Source organism: Rana temporaria, chromosome 1 (assembly GCF_905171775.1).
Source record: "Rana temporaria chromosome 1, aRanTem1.1, whole genome shotgun sequence".
NCBI lineage: Eukaryota > Metazoa > Chordata > Amphibia > Anura > Ranidae > Rana > Rana temporaria.
Window position 1 is genome coordinate 362,973,797 of NC_053489.1, and position 24,310 is coordinate 362,998,106.

Below are 24,310 nucleotides of genomic sequence, written 5' to 3' on the forward strand. Positions count from 1 at the left end.
GTACTTTTGCCGCTTGAAATAGTCTGAATGTATTTATCCAGGTCTTCTCCGAAGAGTCGTCCTCCATGGAAGGGAAACCCTACCAGGAGCTTCTTGCATGGGGGCTCTGCCTCCCAGCTCTTTAACCATAAGAGTCTTCTCATATGGATAAGGGATAACGATAAACGTGACGCTTGCTGGATAGAATCCTTAATCGCATCTACCGTAAAGCGTATGGCCCTAGGGACATCCGAAAATTCTTCTGCCTGCTGGGCAGGAATAAGTTTAAGCATCTGCTTAGCTTGATCCGATAATGCTTGTGCAACCCCAATCGCAGCCACAGCTGGCTGCACTACTGCCCCTGCAGTAGTGAAGGAGTTTTTAAGTAGTGCTTCCAAGCGTTTATCAACCGGATCCTTGAACACCTGTATGTTTTCTACAGGGCATGTTAAAGACTTGTTAACACATGAGATGGCTGCGTCCACCGAAGGGGTTGCCCATCTCTTGGAAAATTTATCTTCCATAGGATACAAGGCAGAGAATCTTTTAGGTGGTAAAAAGACTCTGTCTGGTTTGATCCAATCTTGGAACAAAACTTCCTCTAGCAGAGGATGGATCGGAAAAACTGCGTTGTTTTGAGGCGCCCTTAGTGAGCCCAAAGCTGAAACAGTCGATACCTGGAGATCTGGTGTTGGCAAGTTGAAAGCACTATGGACCAAGTCCGTTAAGGCTTGAACCCAACAGCTCTCCTTTTGGGAGACTGCCCCAGACTCCTCTGTATCCGAATCCTCGATCCCCGAACCTGCTTGGTCCTTGTCCAAGAGGTTTTCCAATTCTCCTGCGGAAAGGACCTCCTCCTCAGAGGGTCCATGCTCGGGCGACGGAGCTCTATTCCGTTTCTTGCCCCGCAGAGCCATGGTTATCATCTTTTCCATTCTTTTTTCCATCTCCTTTAATGAGGTGGACAATACCTCGTCCGTGACCAACCTAGGGTTGGACTGACCCGAGCCAGCTCCAGCCCCAGATCCCGATGGCCCCAAGGCTCCCTCTCGGGAAAGCAGCGGCATAATTTTTTCCGAGACCTCAGATTCTCTGGGGGAATCCCCACCTCTTGTACCCTCTGACCCGGATGCCATGGTACAATACCGAGGTACGCTAACTTGTCGGTGTTTGGAACTATAACAATTATTGTCCAAAAACCCGTTTGGGGGAAAAAATGCCTTCTCTCCCTTTGATGGATTTTCTCTTTTTCTTTTTTTTTTAAACCCAAGAAAGAAAAAACATTCTGTCCCCCTTAGTAGTATTGCCAAAAAACTGCTGAGATAGAAAAGAACAGCCTATTTCTAGGCTAGACAGTCTTATGAAGACTGTAATATCTTTTTTGGCCACTGTGTGTCCTCGGCGCCCCGTGCTGCCGCTCTGGTCTCTTCCTCCTCAGTTCCAGCATAAACTGAGCTGATGGAACGAAAGGAAGGGCCGCCCCTTCCTTAAACCAACTGACCCGCCCTTCCCCCCTCAGCTAACGGCGCGAATTTGCGCTCATAAAACGGGGACGCGCGCGCGCCCGCCGATGGGGGGGGGTGGGGGTAAGGGAGCCCACGAGGAGGCCAGCGTTTGCCTGTCATCCAGGCTAGGAGGAAGAAACCCATGCAGCATCGCCTGGAGGCTTGCAGGTAAGCACAGCTCTCTTAACACACACACACAGCCACTCAATGCTTCAATACTACTAGGGAGGTCACCTCTTATGGGGAAATAACACATAAAGCCATCCTATCATTAAGATATGTGACTTACTTTGCCAGATGTAGCGCATAACTTTAGGCATGTCCCCTGTGACCCCCCAGAAAAACCTGCTAAGAACCAAGTTCCGCAAGTTTCCCCTCACTTACCTGCTCCATGCCGCAGGACTTTGCCAAGCAAGAGGCCCAATCTTCCCCCATCTCCGTGGGGCTGTCTAGACCTTCAGGCCCTGGGTTCCTATGAAGGATCCACTGTCCTGGGCCCATATAGCACTCTGGCAACAGAAACATTAGGCCCCCAAAGGTTTCTAAGTTCTGGGCCCAGGGTCCAGCTCTCTAAAAAGAGAAGCATTATGGGCTATACCCCAAGGGTTTGGGGTCCGGTTACTGACCACTTTAGCGCTGAGGCCTTTGGACAGAACCGGTTAGCTCACCTAATCCCAAGGATGCGGAGGCAAGCTAAACCATGACCAACACCTAAGACACTGGCGTAAAAACTGAGGTACTCCTCCTATGGGAGGGGGTTATATAGGGAGGGGCATTTCCTGTTTGAGATTGCCAGTGTCCATCACCTGAAGGTACTCCATATAACCCACATAGTAATGAATATGCTGCTCTGTGTCCCGTGATGTACGAGAAAGAAAGGAGCAACAGCTCATCAGGTGAAACTGTATGCTAAAAGCCGATTGCAAATACTGATCAAAAGTTAAAAAAATTCAGTAGTAGTTTTGACCACCATTCTTCAATATAAGGTGCACGTTCTTCCAAAAACGTTATTTTAACTTTACCAAGACACTGTCAAATTGTATAACCTAATAGTTTCTTGTATTCTAGGGACACCCTACACGTCAGTTCATAGATAAGTCATAACGATATCACCCTCCCTGTTCAATAACATTTAAATCACAAAAGCAGGATAACGGTCATCTCTAGCAGCAACATGTAACCAGAGTACTAACACAGAAGGCAAGAAGGAACCAATGTCTGACTCAGCCCAACAGAGTTTAACCGCTTCCATAAATTTTGTCATTCCTCTCCTACATGAAAAATAATTTTTTGCTTAAAAATTACTCACAACCCCCAAACATATACATACATACACACACACACACACATATACATATACATATATATATATATATATATATATATATATATATATATATATATATATATATATATATATATATATATATATATATATATATATACATACACACACATACATACATATATACATACACACACACACACCTCAAAATTTACACTCGCCTGCTTGCAAAATGCGAGTACATTTTGAGGGCAGGCCAGTGTGGGCTGCCGTGACACCATCCCGACGATGAGAATTTTATTTTATTTTTTTTATCCAGCGCCGTCGCCGCCGCGTGTGTCTATGTGCGACTCTTCCTTCTTCCTCAGATCCCCTACTGAGAGAGCGGCGAGCCTCAGCTCAGCCTGTGCCTGTCACACTGCACTGTGTGATGATGTGACGTCAGTCACTTCGCTACACAGTACTTTCAGTTTCAACCCCCCGGGTGGCGCAGCTCAGCGGATCACCTGTGATGATTGCTGCCCTCATCCTGTCTCCTCTCCAGACGGTGCCGCGGCAGGCATATTCGGCGGAACAGGTGCGGGGGGTGTTCACAGAGACAGAGTCCACCGCCGGCAGGAGCCCACAAAGTGAGGTGAGGGGGGGAGGGGCAGTGTATTCATTGTACTGCTTGTGTGAGTGGGACTGGGAGGACTCAGTCTCAGACAGTGTCTGGCGCCCCCCCTGTGCAAGTAGGTATGATAAGGAGGGGGTGTGCAAGGTACACAGCTATTTATAGATAATATACCCACCTGCACCCACCTGAACTCTGTGCCCACCTGAACCCTGCCCTCTGTGCCCACCTGAACCCTGCCCTCTGTGCCCACCTGAACCCTGCCCTCTGTGCCCACCTGAACCCACCTGTACCCCCCTGCACTCTGTACCCACCTGCACCCCCCTGCACTCTGTACGCACCCTGCACTCTGTACGCACCCTGCACTCTGTACGCACCCTGCACTCTGTACGCACCCTGCACTCTGTACGCACCCTGTACGCACCACGCACCCTGTACGCACTCTGTACCCACCTGCACCCTGCACCCACCTGCACCCTGCACCCACCTGCACCCCCATGCACCCTGTACCCCCCTGCAACCTGCACCCCCCTGCAACCTGTACCCTGTACCCACCTGCACTATGCACCCTTCACCTACCTCGACCTGGCACTTTGCACCCACCTGGCACTCTGCACTCTGTATGTAGCACCCTGATGGTATTTAATGACCCTTTAGGACCCTCCCACACCCAGTTGCTGTGGCATGCTCAACCTCTCCCCCCACCCCCCTACTTTGGGGGAAGGTGGGTGCGAGTTTGAGTTCCTGCACCTTTTCCCTGAGAAGGGCGTGTCTAGGGGTGGGATTAGGGGCGGGGCATGGTAGGGGTTGGGCGGGGCAACTAGTGGCGAGTACGCCTTGAGGCCTGGCTCGTAGCTCAGAAATTTTGAGCCCTACACATACATATACATATTAGGGGTGTCCCGATACCGATACCGAGTACTTGTACTCGGGGGAAATGCTCCGATGCCTCATTCGATACCTGGGCAGGCAGGGGAGTTGCAAGTCTTCTCCCCCCCCCCGTCCGTGCAGTCTTCCCGTCCGTGCCCCCCCGGTCCGTGCAGTCTTCTACCCTTCCCCCCCGTCCGTGCAGGCTTCTACCCCCCCGTCCGTCCGTGCAGTCTTCTACCCCCCCGTCCGTCCGTCCGTGCAGTCTTCTACCCCCCCGTCCGTCCGTCCGTGCAGTCTTCTACCCCCCCGTCCGTCCGTCCGTGCAGTCTTCTACCCCCCCGTCCGTCCGTCCGTGCAGTCTTCTACCCCCCCCGTCCGTCCGTCCGTGCAGTCTTCTACCCCCCCCGTCCGTCCGTCCGTGCAGTCTTCTACCCCCCCCGTCCGTCCGTCCGTGCAGTCTTCTACCCCCCCCGTCCGTCCGTCCGTGCAGTCTTCTACCCCCCCGTCCGTCCGTCCGTGCAGTCTTCTACCCCCCCGTCCGTCCGTCCGTGCAGTCTTCTACCCCCCCGTCTGTCCGTGCAGTCTTCTACCCCCCGTCCGTCCGTGCAGTCTTCTACCCCCCCGTCCGTCCGTCCGTGCAGTCTTCTACCCCCCCGTCCGTCCGTCCGTGCAGTCTTCTACCCCCCCGTCCGTCCGTCCGTGCAGTCTTCTACCCCCCCGTCCGTCCGTGCAGTCTTCTACCCCCCCCGTCCGTCCGTCCGTGCAGTCTTCTACCCCCCCGTCCGTCCGTCAGTGCAGTCTTCTACCCCCCCGTCCGTCCGTCCGTCCGTCCGTGCAGTCTTCTACCCCCCCGTCCGTCCGTCCGTCCGTCCGTCCGTGCAGTCTTCTACCCCGTCCGTCCGTGCAGTCTTCTACCCCCCCCCGTCCGTCGTGTAGTGCAATGGATCAAAAAACTCACGGTTCGGATCGTTCCTTCGGATCAGGAGGCACGGATCGGATAATTTTTCGGATCGGCAAAAAAAAAAAAAAATAATAATTCTGCCCCACTGTAATATCCACATCCCCCCCCCCCCCACTGTAATATCCACATCTCCCCCACTGCAGTGGCGTCACCCGGTGCAGAAAAAAATTGTGTCACCCCCCCCCCTCCCACCAACTATAGTCCCCCCTCAGTAAAGAACCCCCTCGATGCAGACACCCCCCCCGGGGTAGTAACAGGCAGAAACCCCCCCCAGGTAGTAACAGGCAGACATCCCCCCCAGGTAGTAACAGGCAGACATCCCCCCCAGGTAGTAACAGGCAGACATCCCCCCCAGGTAGTAACAGGCAGACATCCCCCCCAGGTAGTAACAGGCAGACATCCCCCCCAGGTAGTAACAGGCAGACATCCCCCCCAGGTAGTAACAGGCAGCCACCCCCCCCCCCCAGGTAGTAACAGGCAGACACCCCCCCCCAGGTAGTAACAGGCAGACACCCCCCCCAGGTAGTGCAGACAGACAAGCCCCCCAGGTAGTACTCCCAGCGGTGTGTCCCACGAGTGCTGGCTCCTCCTCCTCTGTGGGTGTAAACAGAGAGGAGGGCCTCTCTGTACCAAGATGGCCATGGCTCCGGAGCTAGGCCGAAGCCGCGGCCTTTCCTAATGTTATGGCCGCGGCTCCGGAGCTAGGCCGAAGCCTTTCCTAATGTTATGGACGCGGCTTCGGCCTAGCTCCGGAGCCGCGGCCATAACATTAGGAAAGGCCGCGGCTTCAGCCTAGCTCCGGAGCTGCGGCAATCCGCGGGCCACAGTGTGTGCCGATCCGAATAGGGTGACCCGTTCGGATCACGGATCAACTGTGATCCGTTGCACCACTAATTAGGGCTGCAACGGATCACAGGTGATCCGTGATCCGAACGGGTCACCCCCTTCCTAATGTTATGTCCGCGGCTCCGGAGCTAGGCCGAAGCCGCAGCCTTTCCTAACGTTATGGCCGTGGCTTCGGCCTAGCTCCGGAGCCATGGCTATAACGTTAGGAAAGGCCGCGGCTTCGACCTAGCTCCGGAGCCGCAGAAATAACATTAGGAAAGGCCGCGGCTTCGGCCTAGCTCCAGAAGCCGCGGCCATCTTGGTACACCCGGCAGCAGCCCTCCTCCTCGGTTTACACCCACAGAGGAGGAGGAGCCCGCACTCAGACACACCGCTGGAACGGAAGTGACTCTGTACTACCTGAGGGGGGGGCTGTCTTGCCTGAGGGGAGGGGGGGCTGTCTTGCCTGAGGGGAGGGGGGGCTGTCTTGCCTGAGAGTATGTTGATATTACAGTGGGGGGGGTGTGGATATTACAGTGGGGGGGGGGAGAGATGTGGATATTTCAGTGGGGGAGAATTTTTTTTTATTTTTTTGCCGATCCGAAAAATGATCTGATCCGGGACTCCTGATCCGAGGAACGATCCGAACCGTGAGTTTTTTGATCCGTTGCACCCCTACCACCAATATATATATATATAGCAGAGACCCCAGGGAATTAAATGGCAGGCATTGCAATTTATTTGAAAAAAAAAAAACTCAAAAATTTAAAAAAATAAAATTTGTAAGTTAGTCCAATTTCTTTTGTATAATGTGAAAGATGTTACGGAAATAGATACCCAACATGTCACGCTTTAAAATGGCGCACACTACAGGTTACCAGTTTAGAGTTACAGAGGAGGTCTTGTGCTAGAATTATTGCACTCGTTATAACATTATTAGAAATACCTCACATCTTTGAACATCTTTACATATGAGGAAGTGACCTACGTATGCGGACGCTTATGCGTGTGAGCACGAGGGGACGGAGCGCTTTTATTTTTTACATTTTTTATATTTTTACACTTTCCCTTTAAATACCCCCCCCCCCCCCAGGGCTGGAAAGCCTGAGTGCAAAAGAAAAAAAAAATATATATACATACATACATATATATATACATATATATATATATATATATATATATATATATATATATATATATATATATATATATATATATATATATATATATATATATATATATAAAGATTCTCAGCGGAAAAAACGGCAGTGTTTACATCTGCCGAGGCCGGACGTGATGTCATAATGACATACCTGGCCTCCGAAGGTCATATAGATTGCCGGGGACCATCTGGTCCATGGTATCCTCTATGGTCACCAGCCGCCACCGGCCAATTCATTCTCTGGCTCGCTGATCGCACAGGAAAGCCAGTAGAAGCAAAATAAAATAATCAAGCTGCAGCTGCTGAACAGCCGCTATGATTGTTTTTACTGTGCAGAGAATTGCTGGCAGAAAACTATAATGCCTGCAGCATCATTCAGATATATCCACTGAAAGCCCAGCAAGTCATATGATGTTCAGTGGTATGGAAGTTAGTGGTTAAAGATAAATTAAACGACCCTTGAATAATGCAGCAGCAATCATGCTCTTCTACACATTTCTATCTTAAGGCCAACTCCACTGGTTCCAACATGCTTCTCTTACCTTTTTTGCCCATTCTTTCAAAAGCAAGTTGAACATAGCTACGTTAAGCTGCGTCTTCCTTACTGGGTGCTGTAGATAGTAGTTTAAGCACTGTTGGGCCTTGTTCATATCTCCCAAAAAAATACATGTTTCCAAGTAGCAGTGCATGTTCTGTTGTATATCCCCAAATCGGTTTCCATCCTTATCCTCCGAAACTTCCCTTCCATTGCCAGTCAACCTTGAGTCCTCACAGCTAACTTCATCCAGATCTAGATCTCGAACAGCCATGGCAGTTGGTTTAACAGATTTTAAAGAATGATCATCATCTTTGGGTTGGGGTGCTGTCTTTTTCTGAACCTTTTTTACATTTATGTCCTTCTGTGGTTGGCATTGCTCTGTCCTTACAGGAAGTGTCTTAGTCTGCAATATATTTTCATTTTTCTGCTTACACTTCTCATTTTTTAACTTTTCCATCTGGCGTTTAGAAGAATGGACAGCTTTTAGGTTTTGTTTGGTCTGCTCTTTTTCCTCTTTCCGAGCAGTTTGTTTCTTATTCCCAGTTTTGAGCATAGGCGAGCCCTTATCTACTTGCAGTTGCTGTGCTCGAATCTCCAGAACTAAAAGAACAGAAAAAGAAAGAAATTAAGATAATAATAAAACCAATTAATAAATAAAAACCTAACATTTTAAATGTTTGTTTAAGTTTGAGAAAGAAATGTCTCCCCCATCAAGGGAAAGATTACTCGTTGATATAAGAACATAATAATGACCAATAACAAACAGAAAAGAAAGACGCAAACTTAAAGTGGATGTAAACCCTCACATACCCAGTGAAGTGAACAGCCTCAGATGATACACAGGGAAAAAACAAATCTCCATACATAAGTTTTACATGTACAGTGCCTTGAAAAAGTATTCAAAATCCCTTGAAATTTTCCACATTTTGTCTTGTTACAACCAAAAACGTAAAATGTATTTTATTGGGATTTTATGTGATAGACCAACACAAAGTGACACATAATCGTAAAGTGGAAGGAAAATGATAAATGGTTTTCAATTTTGTTTACAAATAAATATCTGAAAAGTGTGGTGTGCGTTTGTATTCAGCCCCCTTTACTCCGCAACCCCTAACTAAAATCTAGTGGAACCAATTGCCTTCAAAAGTCACCCAATTCGTAAATACAGTCCACCTGTGTGTAATTTAATCTTATTATAATATATATTATGCTTATTTGCATTTTTGGATTTTTTCGGGCCAATTTGTTGTTGGGTAAATAAAAAAAAAACACAAATTGCCGCAAAAACGTATTACATGCTTTTCTGCAGCTTCTCCATTGAAGTATATTGAACCAAAAAAACTAAATGGCACCGGTGTGCATTAAAAAAAAGTCCTTGCCCTTTCCAAATATGCAGTAGCTGAAAAAAAGCATGGATATTAACGTGTCCCATAGGAAACGATGTAAATGAACTGTAGTGCGTTTCTGCAAAAAGCACCAAAAAACAGAGGTGTGACCCAGGCCTGAGATGTTTAGTAACATGATGGGTAAAAAAACCTAAAATGAGTAATAATGAGTGTAGCGGGCAGAGGGCAGGTCTGTGTCCACTCTGCATATGTAGAGCAGACACGGATTCAGGCTGCTCTACCCTAAGGGCCCTCCAATCCGCCCAGACAGAAGGGGACAGATCCCCTTCTATTTTTTAAGCAAATCGGATTGCAGATATTCGGGTGTAAACAGACACGAGTCTGTTTACATCTGTCGCTCTATAGAGTTAAATGGAGGGTTCGATTGGGTACACCTGAAAAACAGACAGGCAGACCCGATCGGACCGATCGTGTGAAAGGGGCCTAAGCCTGCTTTCGCACTGATGCACAGCGCTTTACCTGCACCTCGATCTTCACTTTTCTCAGGATTCCTGCAGGTATCGCTGCTGTCCCTCATGCGGTTATGGCTGGTGGCTGCTGCGGGCTGTCCTCCATGGTTGGTACTGGTACTGCTGGCGGATACTGCTGTTGGGTACTGGTACTGCTGGCGGGTACTTTTGGCTGGTACTGGTACTGCTGGCTGGTACTGATGTCAATACTGGTGACTGGTACTGCAAGGCTGGTATTGGCACAGCTGCTGGCTGCTGTCCCAGATCGCAGGTTCCTGTGTATTAATGTGACAAAAGCATGCAGGGGCCATAGACAGAGCAAAGCAGTGTTTCCTGTCACAGGCGGAGTACATTTGGTATCACTCCGCCTGTGAAGGAGCCGGCGCTATACAGGAAGCATCGGCTCTGCTTCCTGTAGAGCGGCTCCGTTCTTCACACTGATGCTCGGAGACGTCGGGTCTGGAACCCGTGATCTGGACTTGCCGACCCGCCGTCTGAGAGCAAGACGTGGCGGGCCACATCAGAGGGCGCCGCAGGCCACATGTGGCCTGCGGGCCAGCGGTTGGGCACCCCTGGTTTATTTACTTTTTCTATTCCCAAAAAATGTCAAGCATCTCGGATCTCTATTATGGTGCAGTCTAAAATGTTTGGATACATGAGTAATAAGCCCTTTTTTGATATTATTCACCTGTTCATCTATACGAACATGAAGGGGCCTATACTTTTGTCCTACATATTGATGGCCACATGCGATAAGATCCTTCATGGGATATCGTCGCCTGCGCTGTGAACACTTTATGTTTTTTTCAAATTTTCTTGCATGCCGCGATAGGAAGGAAAAAAACTATTATCCAACTGTTTAGGTGGATCCACCACTTCTGGTGCCAAACGATCGCATAAGATCCTATATATAAACCAATTTTTTACAAATTATCTTTTCAAACTTTTTATGCTGAACATTAAAATCTAATAGTATCTTCTTTCTTTTTGAGTATCTTCTTTCCATTCCCTGTGTTTGTCATCTACCAATATATGGTGATCCATTATTCTAATTCATTCTCTCTCTCCAAGTGTCATTTTTTCATAACCTTTCTGTTGAAATCTCTCTGAAAGTATCCGAGATTGAGATAGAAAGTCTTCCTCTCTAGTGCAGTTGCGCCTTAGTCTAATGAACTGCCCTTTGGGGATATTACATAACCACGGACGATGATGACAACTTTGCAGCGGTATGCAGGCATTTCTGTCAGTTGGTTTGAAATGATTGCTCATTTTAAAATGATCCCCATCTTTATTAAATGGGTTGTAAAGCTTCATGTTTTTTCACCTTAATGCATCCTATGCATTAAGGTGAAAAAACACCTTGCACTTTCGGGCCCCCCAGCCCCCCCCCGTTTTACTTAATTGAGCCATGAAACTCTGGGCGCGATCCTGCAATGCTTTCCCCCAGCTTCAAGCAGCTCTTCATTGGAAATTGATAGCAGCACAGCCAATGGCTCCCGCTGCTGTCAAATCAATGATGTGGCACGCTGGGGTTGAGTGATACACTCGGCGGCTAGGACTACCGGCACTGAGTGTATCACACGGGAGCGTGCCCTTGCGCAAGCTAACCCCCCTTGGGAGAGCGCTTCCCAGAGGGGGGCTAGCTCTTGCGGGAAGGAGTCAAGACAGCCGCCGAGGGACCTCAGAAGACGAGTAGGCCAAAGTGGAGGCATGTTTGTTATTAAAAAAAAAAAAAAAAACACAACACACACAATATATATATATATATATATATATATAAAAAAAATGGAGTTACACTTACCGGTAACGTCCTTTCCAGTAGTCTTTCAGGACAGCCACAACTTGAGAGATAGGCTCCTCCTCTTCCTTAGGAAACACTGCACAGCCTTTAAAATCTCTCCTCCCCCTGCTAGACCTCAGTTTTTATACGAGCACTCCGGTCCGCTGGGGAGACACAAGAACATGTTAGTAATCCATAGTTAACACATCAATATCATACTATGTTCCTGGATTAGAAACCCCTTCTTCCTACTTTTCGGGAGGGTAACTAGGGCTGTCCTGAAAGACTACTGGAAAGGACGTTACCGGTAAGTGTAACTCCATTTTTCCCTATCCGTCTTTCAGGACAGCCACAACTTGAGAGGATAACCGAGTACTTACAATTTAGGGTGGGACCACGGCTTGCAAGACTTTTCTCCCAAAGGCTTGTTCACCTGCTGACACCAAGTCTACTCTGTAGCTGGACCAAGTTGCGGCTTTGCATATTTGATCTGGCGTCGCTCCAGCCCTTTCAGCCTGAGAAGTAGCCACCGCTCGAGTAGAGTGTGCCTTTATTCCTGTAGGGACTTCCCTACCAGTCAAGGAGTAAGCCTGCCCAATAACTAGTCTAAGCCACCTAGCAATTGTGCGCCGAGACGCTTTCTGTCCCTTTCTGGTCCCAGAAAACAAAACGAACAAAGAGTCTGACTTCCTAAAAGCCCGAGTCAGCTCCAAGTACTGTAGGATGCATCTCCTAACATCTAGTGTACTAAACTTAAATTCCCTTTCACCAGAGGGATTGGAACAAAATGAAGGTAACACAACCTCCTGGCTTCTATGGAACTTGGAAGCCACTTTCGGAAGAAAGGCCGGATCGGTTTTAAAAACAACTCGATCCGGAAAAATTACACAAAAAGGAGGACGAATGGACAGGGCTTCCAATTCACTGACCCTCCTGGCAGTAGTCACTGCAACTAAAAAGACTGTTTTAAACGTTAGATCCTTTAACGAACACTTGTCTAAGGGTTCAAAGGGCAACCCTGTTAGCACCTGTAAAACTAGTGATAGATCCCACTTGGGGAAGGGAGGTCCCTGGGAAGGTTTCTGTCTGGACAAAGCCCTAAAGAACCTGATGACCCAAGGATTGGATGCTAGAGGGCTCTCTAGAAACACACTGAGGGCTGAGACCTGGCCTTTAAGGGTACTTACTGACAAGCCCTTATCCGCTCCGCACTGGAGAAACTCCAGAACGGACTTGTGGCTTTGTGTTGGAAAGGAAAATTCCTGGCACCAAGTATTAAAACGAAGCCAAACTTTTCTATAAATAGAACGTGTCTCCTTCTTCCTACTGTTAAGAAGGGTGGCAGTCAGTTTGTCCGAAAAACCTCTGGACCTCAGCAAGGACTCCTCAGTAACCACGCCGCAAGGTTCCACCTGTGTACCTGTGGGCATAGAACTGGACCCTGCGAGAGGAGATCCTCTCGAAGAGGAAGAAAAAGAGGGGGTTCTGTGGTCAGTTGCTTGAGAACCGAAAACCAAGCCCTCTTGGGCCAGTGGGGTGCCACAAGGATAAGTGAGGTGTTCTCCAGCTGAAATTTTCTCAGGACCAGTGGTAGAAGAGCTGGGGGTGGGAAGGCGTAACAAATCCCGAATCGCCAGCTCTGGGATAGGGCATCTATCCCTCTTGCTCCCTCTCCCCTGCCCCGAGAGAAAAACCAATGTGTTTTTGCGTTCTCCCTGGATGCGAAGAGATCTATCTCCGGAGACCCCCATCTCTTGACCAAAAGATGGAAGACCTCCTGATTGAGGGACCACTCGTCTTCCCTCAGTTGACTTCGACTGAGGAAATCCGCTGTACTGTTTTCTATCCCCCTTAGAAAAACTGCTGATAAGGACAGGGTGTTTGTTTCGGCCCAGCGAAAGATTTTTGTTGTTATGGCCGACAGGGCTACACACCTGGTGCCACCCTGTTTGTTTACATAGGCCACGGCCGACGCATTGTCTGACCTCACCTGGACGTGGTGTCCTCGAAGTCTCTCCTGAAAGAAGATGAGAGCTAAACCGATCGCCCTCAGCTCCTTCCAGTTGGAGGAATGTTTCAGCTCTGCCACTTCCCAAACACCCTGTGCTGGAAGTACCCCCAGGTGAGCCCCCCAACCTCTGCCGCTGGCGTCTGTGGTGACAATCAGTGGAGACCGGATATGCCATAGACGACCCTGCGACAGATTGGTGATCTTTCTCCACCACCAGAGGGATCTCTTTACCTGACTTGGGACCTGTACCAGGACGTCTAGGTGTTCTGAGCTGTAGTCCCAGATTCTGAGTACAAAGGCCTGCAGGGCCCGAAAGTGAAACCCTGCCCACTGGACTGCCGGTAGAGTGGAAGTTAACAGTCCTAGTGTTGACATCAGGAATCTGATTGAAACCTGATGGCTGCCCTGGAGGGCAGATACCGACTTTTCTAACTTTAGAGCCTTCTCTAATGGAAGGAAGACCCTTAGCAGGGTGGAGTCCAGGGTGTACCCTAAATAAGGAATGCGCTGCGATGGTATTAGACTGGATTTTTCCAGGTTTAACAGCCAACCTAGGTCCATAAGGGTCTTTTTGGTTAGTTCCAGGTCCCTGGAGACTTGTTCCGGAGAGGCTGCAAAAAGAAGCAGGTCGTCCAGGTACGCTATTATACCCACTCCCTGAAGACGCAGAAAAGCTATTGGTTCCGCCAGGACCTTTGTGAACACGCGGGGTGAGGAGGATAGACCGAATGGCAAGGCCTGGAACTGTAGGTGCACCACCGAAGTTCCCAAGTCTATCGCTAGCCGTAGAAACTCCTGAGACCCCTCTGCAATGGGTACGTGCAGGTACGCGTCCCTGAGGTCCAGGGAGACCATAAAGCAATTCTGTGGTAGGAGGGCCCTTACCGTGAAAATTGACTCCATACGGAATCTTTTGTATGTTACTGACTTGTTCAGCGGTTTCAGGTTTAGGATTAACCTGTACTTGCCAGAGGGTTTCTTTACCACGAAAACGTGGGAGTAAAACCCTCTTTTCTCCTCTCCTTTTGGGACTCTGCAAACAACATTTTGGACCTCCAGATCCCTCAAGGCCCCCACTAGAGCTTCTGCTTTTTCCTTGGCTCTGGGAAGCTGAGTGACCAGGTACCTCTGTGGCGGAAGGAATGAGAACTCTAGGGAATACCCCCTTCTCACTATCGCCAATACGTACCTGTTTGGGGAAAAAGACTCCCATTGTGGGAGGAAGGCCCCCAACCTTCCCCCCACTCTGATCTGGGAGTCATTGTTTTTTGGGGGGCTGGTCAGGTGGGCGAAAAATCGCTCCTCTTCCCCTACCCCTAGGTGTCCAGATCCTTTTTTGAGTCTCTGGTTTCGGGACCCCTGTTTGTCTCTGGGGACGAAACCCTCTCCCTTTTTGTGGAGTTTTACGTTTAAACGGAAAAGATTTTTTCTTATCCGCCGTGCGGTCTAAAACTGACTCCAGGTCAGGACCAAATAGGAGATCTCCTGTAAAGGGAATCCCACATAACTTAGACTTGGACGCAATGTCTCCTGACCAAGTCTTGAGCCAGAGAGCTCTTCTGGCAGAATTAGCCAGGGCTGCTGACCTGGCTGACATGCGGACGGATTCTGCTGAGGCATCCGCAATGTAGGCTACCCCTTTTAAAATTGTGGGGAAGGAAGCCAAAATAGTGTCCTTGTCCGTATCTGCCTCAATATGTTCTTGGATCTTTGAGAGCCAGTGTTCTAAATTACGGGCCACTACTGTAACGGCTAATTCTGGTTTTAAATTGCCAATTATGGACTCCCATGCTTTTTTCAACAACGAGTCCATTCTCTTATCCATAGCATCCGTCAGGTTGCCCATATCCTCAAATGCTAAATCAGTCTTTTTAGAGACTTGTGAAAAGGCCGCATCTAATTTAGGGTTCTTATTCCAAACGGACGTGGAATCTTCCGCAAAGGGAAACCTTCTCTTAAGGGATTGAGAAAAGAAAGGCTTTCTTTCAGGGTCCTGCCACTCCTTCTTAACAGTATCAACCAGAAGTTCGTGCACTGGGAAGACCCTGCCCTTGTGTTCCCCTAGACCTTTGTACATCTGGTCATGGAGACTAAGAGGTTTAATATCCGTGTGAATGCCTAGGGTCGTGTAAATGGCACCTAGCAGTTCCTCAACCTCATCAAGAGATAGCTTGTATCTGGAAGACTTCTTGGACTCACTGTCCTGGTCTTCTTCACCTGACTCTGCCTGCGAGTCGGAAGCAACATTCTCCATTAAGGAGTGCTGCCCCTGAGAAGGGCCTGCAAAATCAACTGCTTCCGCTGAAGGATCAGGAGAGGCAGGTGCAGGACCCTGAACATCAGGGTGGGCTGTAACCTGTGTGGGTACCAGGGGGCTCTTCTGAAAAATAGAAGACATAAGGACCCACATTTAAAAAAGCAAAGATTTAAAAAAAAAAAAAAAAAAAAAAAACTTTTTTTGTAACAGCAACATGGTTACAACCCTCTGGGAAGCACTAGACAGACACTACTGCTAGGTGCCCTTGCTGCCTATCCCTCCTCTCCCCCAACCACCAAGGGAAAGTAGAGGAAGGAAAAAAGACACAGTCTAAAGTTTTGGGAAACCCTCCCCAGGAACCCTTACCTTGGACTGGCTGGAGGTAGCGTCCCTAGTCGGGTCCCGTTCCGGAGAGGTCACCGACATAGTGGGGTGGTTGCGCTGTGTCTAACTCGTCCCAACGAGTATCCGACACCTCCAGCAGGACGCGTGGGTCTCTTATCAGCGCCGCGACCCGGAACCGGAAGTCGCGGGTCACAGGGAATCCTTTCCGAGACGCACCGGAAGTGACGTCGCCCGCCACTCGGCCCGCACTTTTTGAAAAAAACAATGTGCGGCCTGAAATCAGGGTGCCCGGAGCTGAGTTCCCCCGCCGCGGTCCTGTGGACACGATAGGGACCCCCCCACAAACCGTCTGTCGCGCTCGACCTGGTTGGGGTGCGTTTTTTGGCGGTAAGTTTTTTCGCCCAATCTCCTTTAGGAAGCCCTTGCCTCCCACATAGGAAAAATAATGGCCACAGTCCCCTGACTGCACTGCCTGGTTCCTTAGCAGTGTCTCCCCACCGGAGGAAACACTAAGAACTGAGGTCTAGCAGGGGGAGGAGAGATTTTAAAGGCTGTGCAGTGTTTCCTAAGGAAGAGGAGGAGCCTATCTCTCAAGTTGTGGCTGTCCTGAAAGACGGATAGGGAAAATGTATGTATGTATGTATCGATTGTATGGAAGAGTCATTCATTTACCCATTGTGGGAAAGCGCATTTGACTTGACTGTGTATACTGGGGTCCATGCAATAAGGTGAGCGGCTAGAGATAATAGTGGAGGAGGTTCTGCACGTTGTCACCTGCCTGGAAATTTGCATCACAAATAATCACCATTTGGGATCCACCTATGTCCATGAACTTTTTTTATTGAACATCTAATGTTTTTAGCGCTGCACTAACCTTTTGTATGAATAATGTTGGGATTTGATATTTTGACCTAGAGTGTCAGCAGCTTATTTTGTTTTTTGTCATTTTAGTCATATTGTGCTGATTGATTCTGTTACACAATGGCTACATAAGGAGCTATGTGACCAGATAAGTCATAATTATATACTGCAAGAAAGTATTCTTGTATACTTCCGGCTTAATTCGGGAAACTTGTACAACTATCTTTCGATAAACCCTTGTACGGGCATCAGTGCACTTTAAGGAGTTGTGTCTCCAGTATAGTGTGCATTTTGGTCTGCAGGAACTAGTGTTTTTCACTGTTCTGAAGCAGCATAGAGGCTGCATTGGAGGCATATGTGCTTGGCTAACCCTGAAAAACTATTATGGGGCCTGGTACAGTTGAGCAGGTGCATGCTTGCATGTTTGCTTAAATGCATGTTTTGCATAAACATATGCTTGCTTACTAGTAGGGATGGGCTATCTGTTCAAGTCGAGTCGAACATTGCCTGTTCACACGTTTGCGGCAAATTCGAAAAGACACGGAACACCCTTTAAAATCTATGGGAGAAATCAAAAGTGCTAATTTTAAAGGTTAATATTCAAGTTATTGTCATAAAAGCATTTGGGGACCTGGGTCCTGCCCCAGGGGACATGTACCAGTGCAAAAAAAGTTTTAAAAACTGCAGTTTTTTTGGGAGCAGTGATTTCAATAATGCTTAAAGTGAAACAATAAAAAGTGAAATATTCCTTTAAATTTCGTACCTGGGGGTGTCTATAGTATGCCTGTAAAGTAGCGCATGTTTCCCGTGTTTAGAAAAGTCCCTGCACAAAATTACAAATTGAATTGTCGGGTCCTGGCAATACAGATAAAAGTAATTGAAACAAAAACAGCATGGGTTCCCCCCTTAGTCCATTACCAGGCCCTTTGGGTCTGGTATGAATATTAAGGAGAACACCGAACCAAAATGTTGCCCCCCCAGGTATGACAACTTGGCTATGGACCTGTGGGAAAACTATTCAGTCTGGAATAATAATAATTCCTACTCCTTTGTTTCACACTGCAATTCCAAAAACCTAGGTCTGTCTTTCACTCAAGTCTGTGATCCAGACAACTTAGCCTTTCTGGATCTTGAACTCTGCCATACAGATATGGCTATACATGCCAAGAATTACATCAAACCCACCTCAGGCAATTCCTATATTTACTTTCAGAGCTACCACCACCTGAGGTGGACAGCCAATATACCAAAGAGTAAATTGTGCAGACCCTGACACAACTGTACATGGGAGGAAGATTATGCCCTACAAGGAAATCTCTTGAAACAAAAATGTTTGAGGAGAAGGGATACCCCTTGTACGGATTCAGAAGGCCTTTAAAATCTATCAAAACAATCACAATACCTATTCCCCACATATGAGGTCCAAAACCAACGCCATACTTCAGCCTTTGAGATCCACAATGCAATTTCATATACGATACAAAAGAATGGAAAATATTTTCGAGAAACATTAGGGCATACTCAAAGAAGACCCCTATCTAATGTCCTATTACAGACAAACCCGAGACCTCGTACAGACGGGCCCACAATGTAATGAGCAAAATTGCTCCAAGCAGAATGAAATCCCCAAAACTTCCTTCACATCCAACCCTCACCTTGTCCATCAAAGGGATGTTCCAATGCCGAAAGCTGAATTGCCTTACTTGCAAATATGTCCAGCATGGCCAGAAAGAATTTACCACCAAGGACAAAACTTACAATCTGGATGACTATTAAAATTGCTCCACAGAGTTTGTCATATTGCTTGTCTTGTCCATGCAACCCATTATATGTTGGCCAACGGTTAGAAAAAGGTTTGGCAAACCCATAGAGGAGGGAGCAGACAAACTCAATGTCCCTAAACATTTCTTAGAATTACATCAACATTTATCGGCTGGCTTTTGGGTATGGGTATCAGAAAGCATATCCAAGAGCCCCCCAAGACGCAGAAACATACTGGATCTACACTATGGCCCATGGTGGTCTAAATTAGGACGTTGAGGTCCACTCGGTCCTATAATTCATCACACTTTTTCTCCTGTGTACAATCTTTTTATCACTAGTTTTCTTAAGAGTCTCTCCAATGCTATACCAATAACGCTTCTTAACCACTTCAGCCCTGGAAGAATTTACCCCCTTTCTTACCAGAGCACTTTTTGCAATTCAGCACTGCATCGCTTTAACTGACAATTGCACACAACGTGGCTCCCAAACAAAAGTCTTTTTTTTCCCACAAATAGAGCTTTCTTTTGGTGGTATTTGATCACCTCTGTGGTTTTTATTTTTTGCGCTATAAACAAAAATAGAGCATCAATTTAAAAAAAATGCTATATTTTTTACTTTTTGCTATTATAAAGATTCCCAAAAAAAAAAAAACCTACAAAAAAAATGTTCTGCAGTTTAGGCCAATACGTATTATTCTACATATTTTTGGTAAAAAAAAAAATTAAAAAAAAAAAGATAAAAATCGCAATAAGCCTATATTGATTGGTTTGCACAAAAGTTATAGCGTCTACAAAATAGGGGATAGATTTATTGCATTTTATTTTTTTTTACTAGTAATGGCAGCGATCTGCGATTTTTATTGTGACCGTGACATTGAGACAGACATATCGGACACTTGACACATTTTTGGGATCACTCACATTTATACAGCGATTAGTGCTATAAAACTGCACTGATTACTGTATAAATGTGACTGGCAGAAAGAGGTTAACACTAGGAGGTGCTGAAGGGGTTAAATATGTTCCCTAGCGAGTCATTCTAACTGTAGGGAGAGGGGGCTCACAAGGGGAGGGGACCGATCCCAGTACAGAGGAACACAGAACACATATTGGTCTCCTCACCTCTGACAGGATGTGGATCTGTGTTTACACACACAGATCCACGGTCCTGCTGTGTTTGCGGGTAATCACGGGTGCCTGGCGGACATCGCGCCTGCCGAGCAACGGGTCCTGAGCGAGGCCGCGGCACGTCCGGGAAGCCCAGGACCCATATAATGTACCATCATCCAGGAGTTTATAGAGAATGGGACCGGAGGATAGAATGGTAGCGGCTGCTAGTACCGCATGCACCAATGACTATCACCCAGAAAATAATTTTTAAATGGACTTTCTCGGTACTGATGACAACAGATACAGTAAAAAAATAATTTATTATACATAAAATATTACAGTGTTTAAACACAAAACAATATAAATCAACCTCACAATGGTTACAGCAGTATATCATTCACGGAAACCCGTATAGTATCTGTTGTTGTGAGGAAAGATCAAGAGAGACCTCTACTGGTTCCGCGGGGAGACCGCTTCTTCAGGAGGTAATCTGTATAATGAATAACATCAAATCATAACTAACAAAAACAAGGTAAAAAAGGGTGACAAAACAACATTAATAAATTGCAGGAGGTCAATTGCGCAAATTAGTACAGGTCTGCTTACCACTAGAGGGCCAGGGACCAACCATGGGGCTCGCCGATTAATCCCCCCACAGCGAACGAGGGTGAAAAAGGAGTTAGTTCTCTGGTAGAATAATAATTATATATTTAAAAAAAAAACAGTAGTTCATATTAATTTGTAGAACACAGGACACCGCGTGAGTAGAAAGAATTGGTGAGGATGGATGAAGGGATGACAAACAGGGAGGGAGAAGTGGGGGGTAAGCAAGGTGGGGGGGGGGGGGGGGGTAAGGGAAAGGGGCACCTGAGACCTTGTAACACCAACGAGTCACATGACACTGGCGAGGCAAAATGGCTAATTGGGCCCAAATTGGACATTTTCACTTAGGGGTGTACTCCCTTTTGTTGCCAGTGGTTTATACATTAATGGTTGTGTGTTGTTATTTTGAGGGGACAGCAAATTTACACTGTTATACAAGCTGTACACTCACTACTTTGTAGCAAAGTGTCATTTCTTCAGTGTTGTCACATGAAAAGATGTAATAAAATATTTACAAAAAATCCTCATGTTTTCAATAAGAATGGCCAACATGATCAACTTCTCCAGCTCAGTGGGTAAATCTCAGGCTGCTATCTCATCCTTGATGGTATCCGAGAGACTATGAGAAAAAGCAGCCACGAGAGCCTCATTGTTCCAAGCAACCTCTGCTGCCAAAGAACAAAATTCAATGGCATAATCGGCAACAGTTCTCATACTCTGATGGACATGAGGTACTTGGCAGCAGAAGCAGAGCATGCGGGAACGTCATAAACCATTTTAAAAGAAACCACAAATTCTGGGTAACTCAATACAACAGGTTTTTGCATCTCCCATAGAGGGTTTGCCCAGGTCAAGGCTCTCTCATAAAGCAAAGATATCACAAAACCTTACTTTGCTTCTGTCCGTGGGAAATGCCTGGGGCAGCACCTCAAAGTATATCTAAATCTAGTTGAGAAACCCTCTGCAACAAGGGACGGCCTGCAACAAAGGTTGTACTGGAGCAGCCACAGTGGGAGATTCCAGCTGAGCCATGCAACTGATCCATGCAGTGATCCTGCTCATCCAATCTGGATTTTTTTTTTTACCAACAAGTGGATTGACTGCATCTTCTGATTTCATGGCCTTCGTCTACTGTCAGAAACCATGAATCAGACTGTGCCAAAAGTACAGTTAAATCACACTCGTTTAATAAAAGCAAATAGAACAAAGGTAGCCAAAACATAGCCAAAGTTCGGTAACCAGAACCGATAGTCAGACATGCCAGAAAGTCAGGAGGCCAGGGATCAGCATAGTGGAACAGCAAGTAGGATCTGGAGCCAGAAGGAATGTCAGCCAAGCAAGTCTTTAACAGGAACATAGGAGATAGTCTCGGTGATGTCGGCGAAGGCAGAGATCATCTGGACCGGACAACTTGAGTAGGCAGGACTGACGAGCAGGATATGAACAGGTGAGTCAACATACTCTGTATGTTTAGGGTCGTTCTCCTGCTGGAAGGTGAACCTCCGCCCCAGTCTCAAATCTTTTGCAGACTCAAACAGGTTTTATTTTAATATTGTCCTGTATTTGGCTCCATCCACCTTCCCATCAACTCTGGCCAGCTTCCCTGTTCTTACTGAAGAAAAGCATCCCCACAACATGATACTGCCACCACCATGTTTCACGGTGGGGATGGCGTGTTCAAGGTGATGTGTATAGTTAGTTTTCCTCCACAGATTTTAGGCTAAAAAGTTGAATTTAGGTCTCATCTGACCAGATCACCTTCCACATGTTTGCCGTGTCCCCCCAAATGGCTTCTTGCGAACTGCAAAGGGACTTCTTATGGCTTTTTTTGAACAATGTCTTTCTTCTCGCCACTCTTCCATGAAAGGTAAGATTTGTGGAGTGCATGACTTATAGTTGTCCTTGGACAGATTCTCCCACCTGAGCTGTGGACCTCTGCAGGTCCTCTTGGCTGCTTCTCTGATTAAAGTGTTTGTTAACCCCAAAAAATATTATTCAGATTATGGTACCTTAAAGCAGGTTACACAGCACAGTGCTTGTGTCATATAATCTTCCCCACTCTAAACTAATAAAAAAAAAAAGCTCCCTGAACCTGGCACTTCCTGTATCCCCTCTTTGCGCTGACCACAAAAATCAGGGCGGCTCGGCACTGACTAACATGGACAGAGTACATCCCTCTGTCATACGTAGCTGTCCTATCTGCTTTTCCCCCTCACCCCCTCCTTCCTGCCTGTCATCTCCCTCTCTGTGTCTGTCCCTGGCCCGCACCCACCCCTATTATTGTAAAATTAAAAACCGAAAATTGTCACTGCCAGCCCCTCTATCAGAGGCTGGCATAGCACACTATGTAGTTTTCATAAACGAGCATTCCAAATACCAAATTTGAGCTGTCTTCAGGCGACGTCAGAGGGAGATCACAGCTACTCCCGCAGAAGACATCCAACGGAGCTGTAAAGTGGCCGCGAGACATGTGACCGGCTGAAGAAGCCCAACTACAGTATTTAGAATGCTCGTTTTTTTAAAACTACTTACAAAGTGTGCCATGTCAGCCTCTAAGAGGGGCTGGTATAGTCAAATATATGGGTTAACAAACCCTTTAATTCTCTCCTTGCCCAGCCTGTCAGTTTAGTTGGTAGGTTTGCAGTTGTGCCATACGCTTTCCATTTTAGGACAATGGATTGAACAGTGCTCCGTGACATTTTCAAAGCTTGGGATATTTTTTAGAACCCAACCTTGCTTTAAAACTTCTCCAGAACTTTATCCCTGACCTGTCTGGTGTGTTCTTTGGCCTTCCTGATGCGGTTTGTTCACTAAGGTTCTCTAACAAACCTACCTCTGAGGGCTTCACAGAACAGCTGTATTCATACAGAGATTAAATTACACACAGGTGGACTCCATTTACCAATTAGGTGACTTCTGAAGGTAATTGGTTCCACTAAAATTTAGTTATGGTTATCAGGAGTAAATGGGGCTGAATACAAATACACCATTTATTAATAGTTTATTTTTTTATGTGGGTTTAGGGACGCATTAATACTATATCAACAACAATAAAAATAATTGGAGTAAGTATGAAAAGGAAGACAGCTCGGCATGTATACAAAAAGGTAGGAATGGTATTGTGCAAATGTGACCAGATTTGCCATGTGGATGATCGGAACCGCCGCTTTGATCATTCTTATCGTGCAGAGAATCGGCAGCTGAAGACGGTGATATCTGAATGATGCCTGTAGCTGCAGGCATCATTCAAATATCACCGCACAAAATCGAGGACGTTATATGACGTCCTTGGTTGTTAAAGCGGGGGTTCACCCTATAAAATAAAACATTTTTTTTTTCTTCTAGCCTAAAATTCGGCATTGTAGCGCGAGCTACAGTATGCCGGTCTTAATTTTTTTATCGCCGTACTCACAGTGTAATCGTACATAGTAGATTCCGACTGCCCACGGGGAATGGGCGTTCCAATCCAGACGGAAGGTGATTGACGGCCGGCTCTGGCGCGTCACGCTTCTCCGGAAATAGCCGAAATAGGCTTGGCTCTTCACGGCGCCTGCGCATAGTCTGTGCGCAGGCGCCGTGAAGAGCCGAGACCTACTCCGGCTGTCTTCGGGGAGCGTGATGTGCCAGAGCCGGCCGTCAATCACCCTCCCTCTTGAAAGGAACGCCCATTCCCCGCGGGCAGTCAGAATCTACTATGTACGATTACACTGTGAGTACGGCGATAAAAAAATTAAGACCGGCATACTGTAGCTCGCGCTACAATGCCGAATTGTATGCTAAAATGTTGTTCTGCAGGGTGAACCACCGCTTTAAGTGGTTAAAGGAGCTCAAATTATAAAAGCGAACCTACACTTCAAGATTACTTTATTTAGCTTTTTGCAGGCAACATGGTGCAATTATGTCCTAAAAACTGCAAGCTAGAGGGAAAGATGCAGGCATGGAATTGACGTTGTTGCTAATCCCACAAACTCATGTGACTGTTCTTTG

At 47.1% G+C, this 24,310-nt stretch overlaps 1 protein-coding gene across 1 annotated transcript in view; it reads right to left on the reverse strand.

Annotated features, from left to right (window-relative positions):
* Positions 1-24,310, reverse strand: part of POLRMT (RNA polymerase mitochondrial) — a 271,113-nt gene that overhangs the window by 227,211 nt on the left and 19,592 nt on the right. Inside the window, exon 3 of the mRNA XM_040322078.1 lies at positions 7,743-8,338. Within this exon, the coding sequence (XP_040178012.1) occupies positions 7,743-8,338 (596 nt within the window). The remainder of the gene's footprint in view (positions 1-7,742; positions 8,339-24,310) is intronic.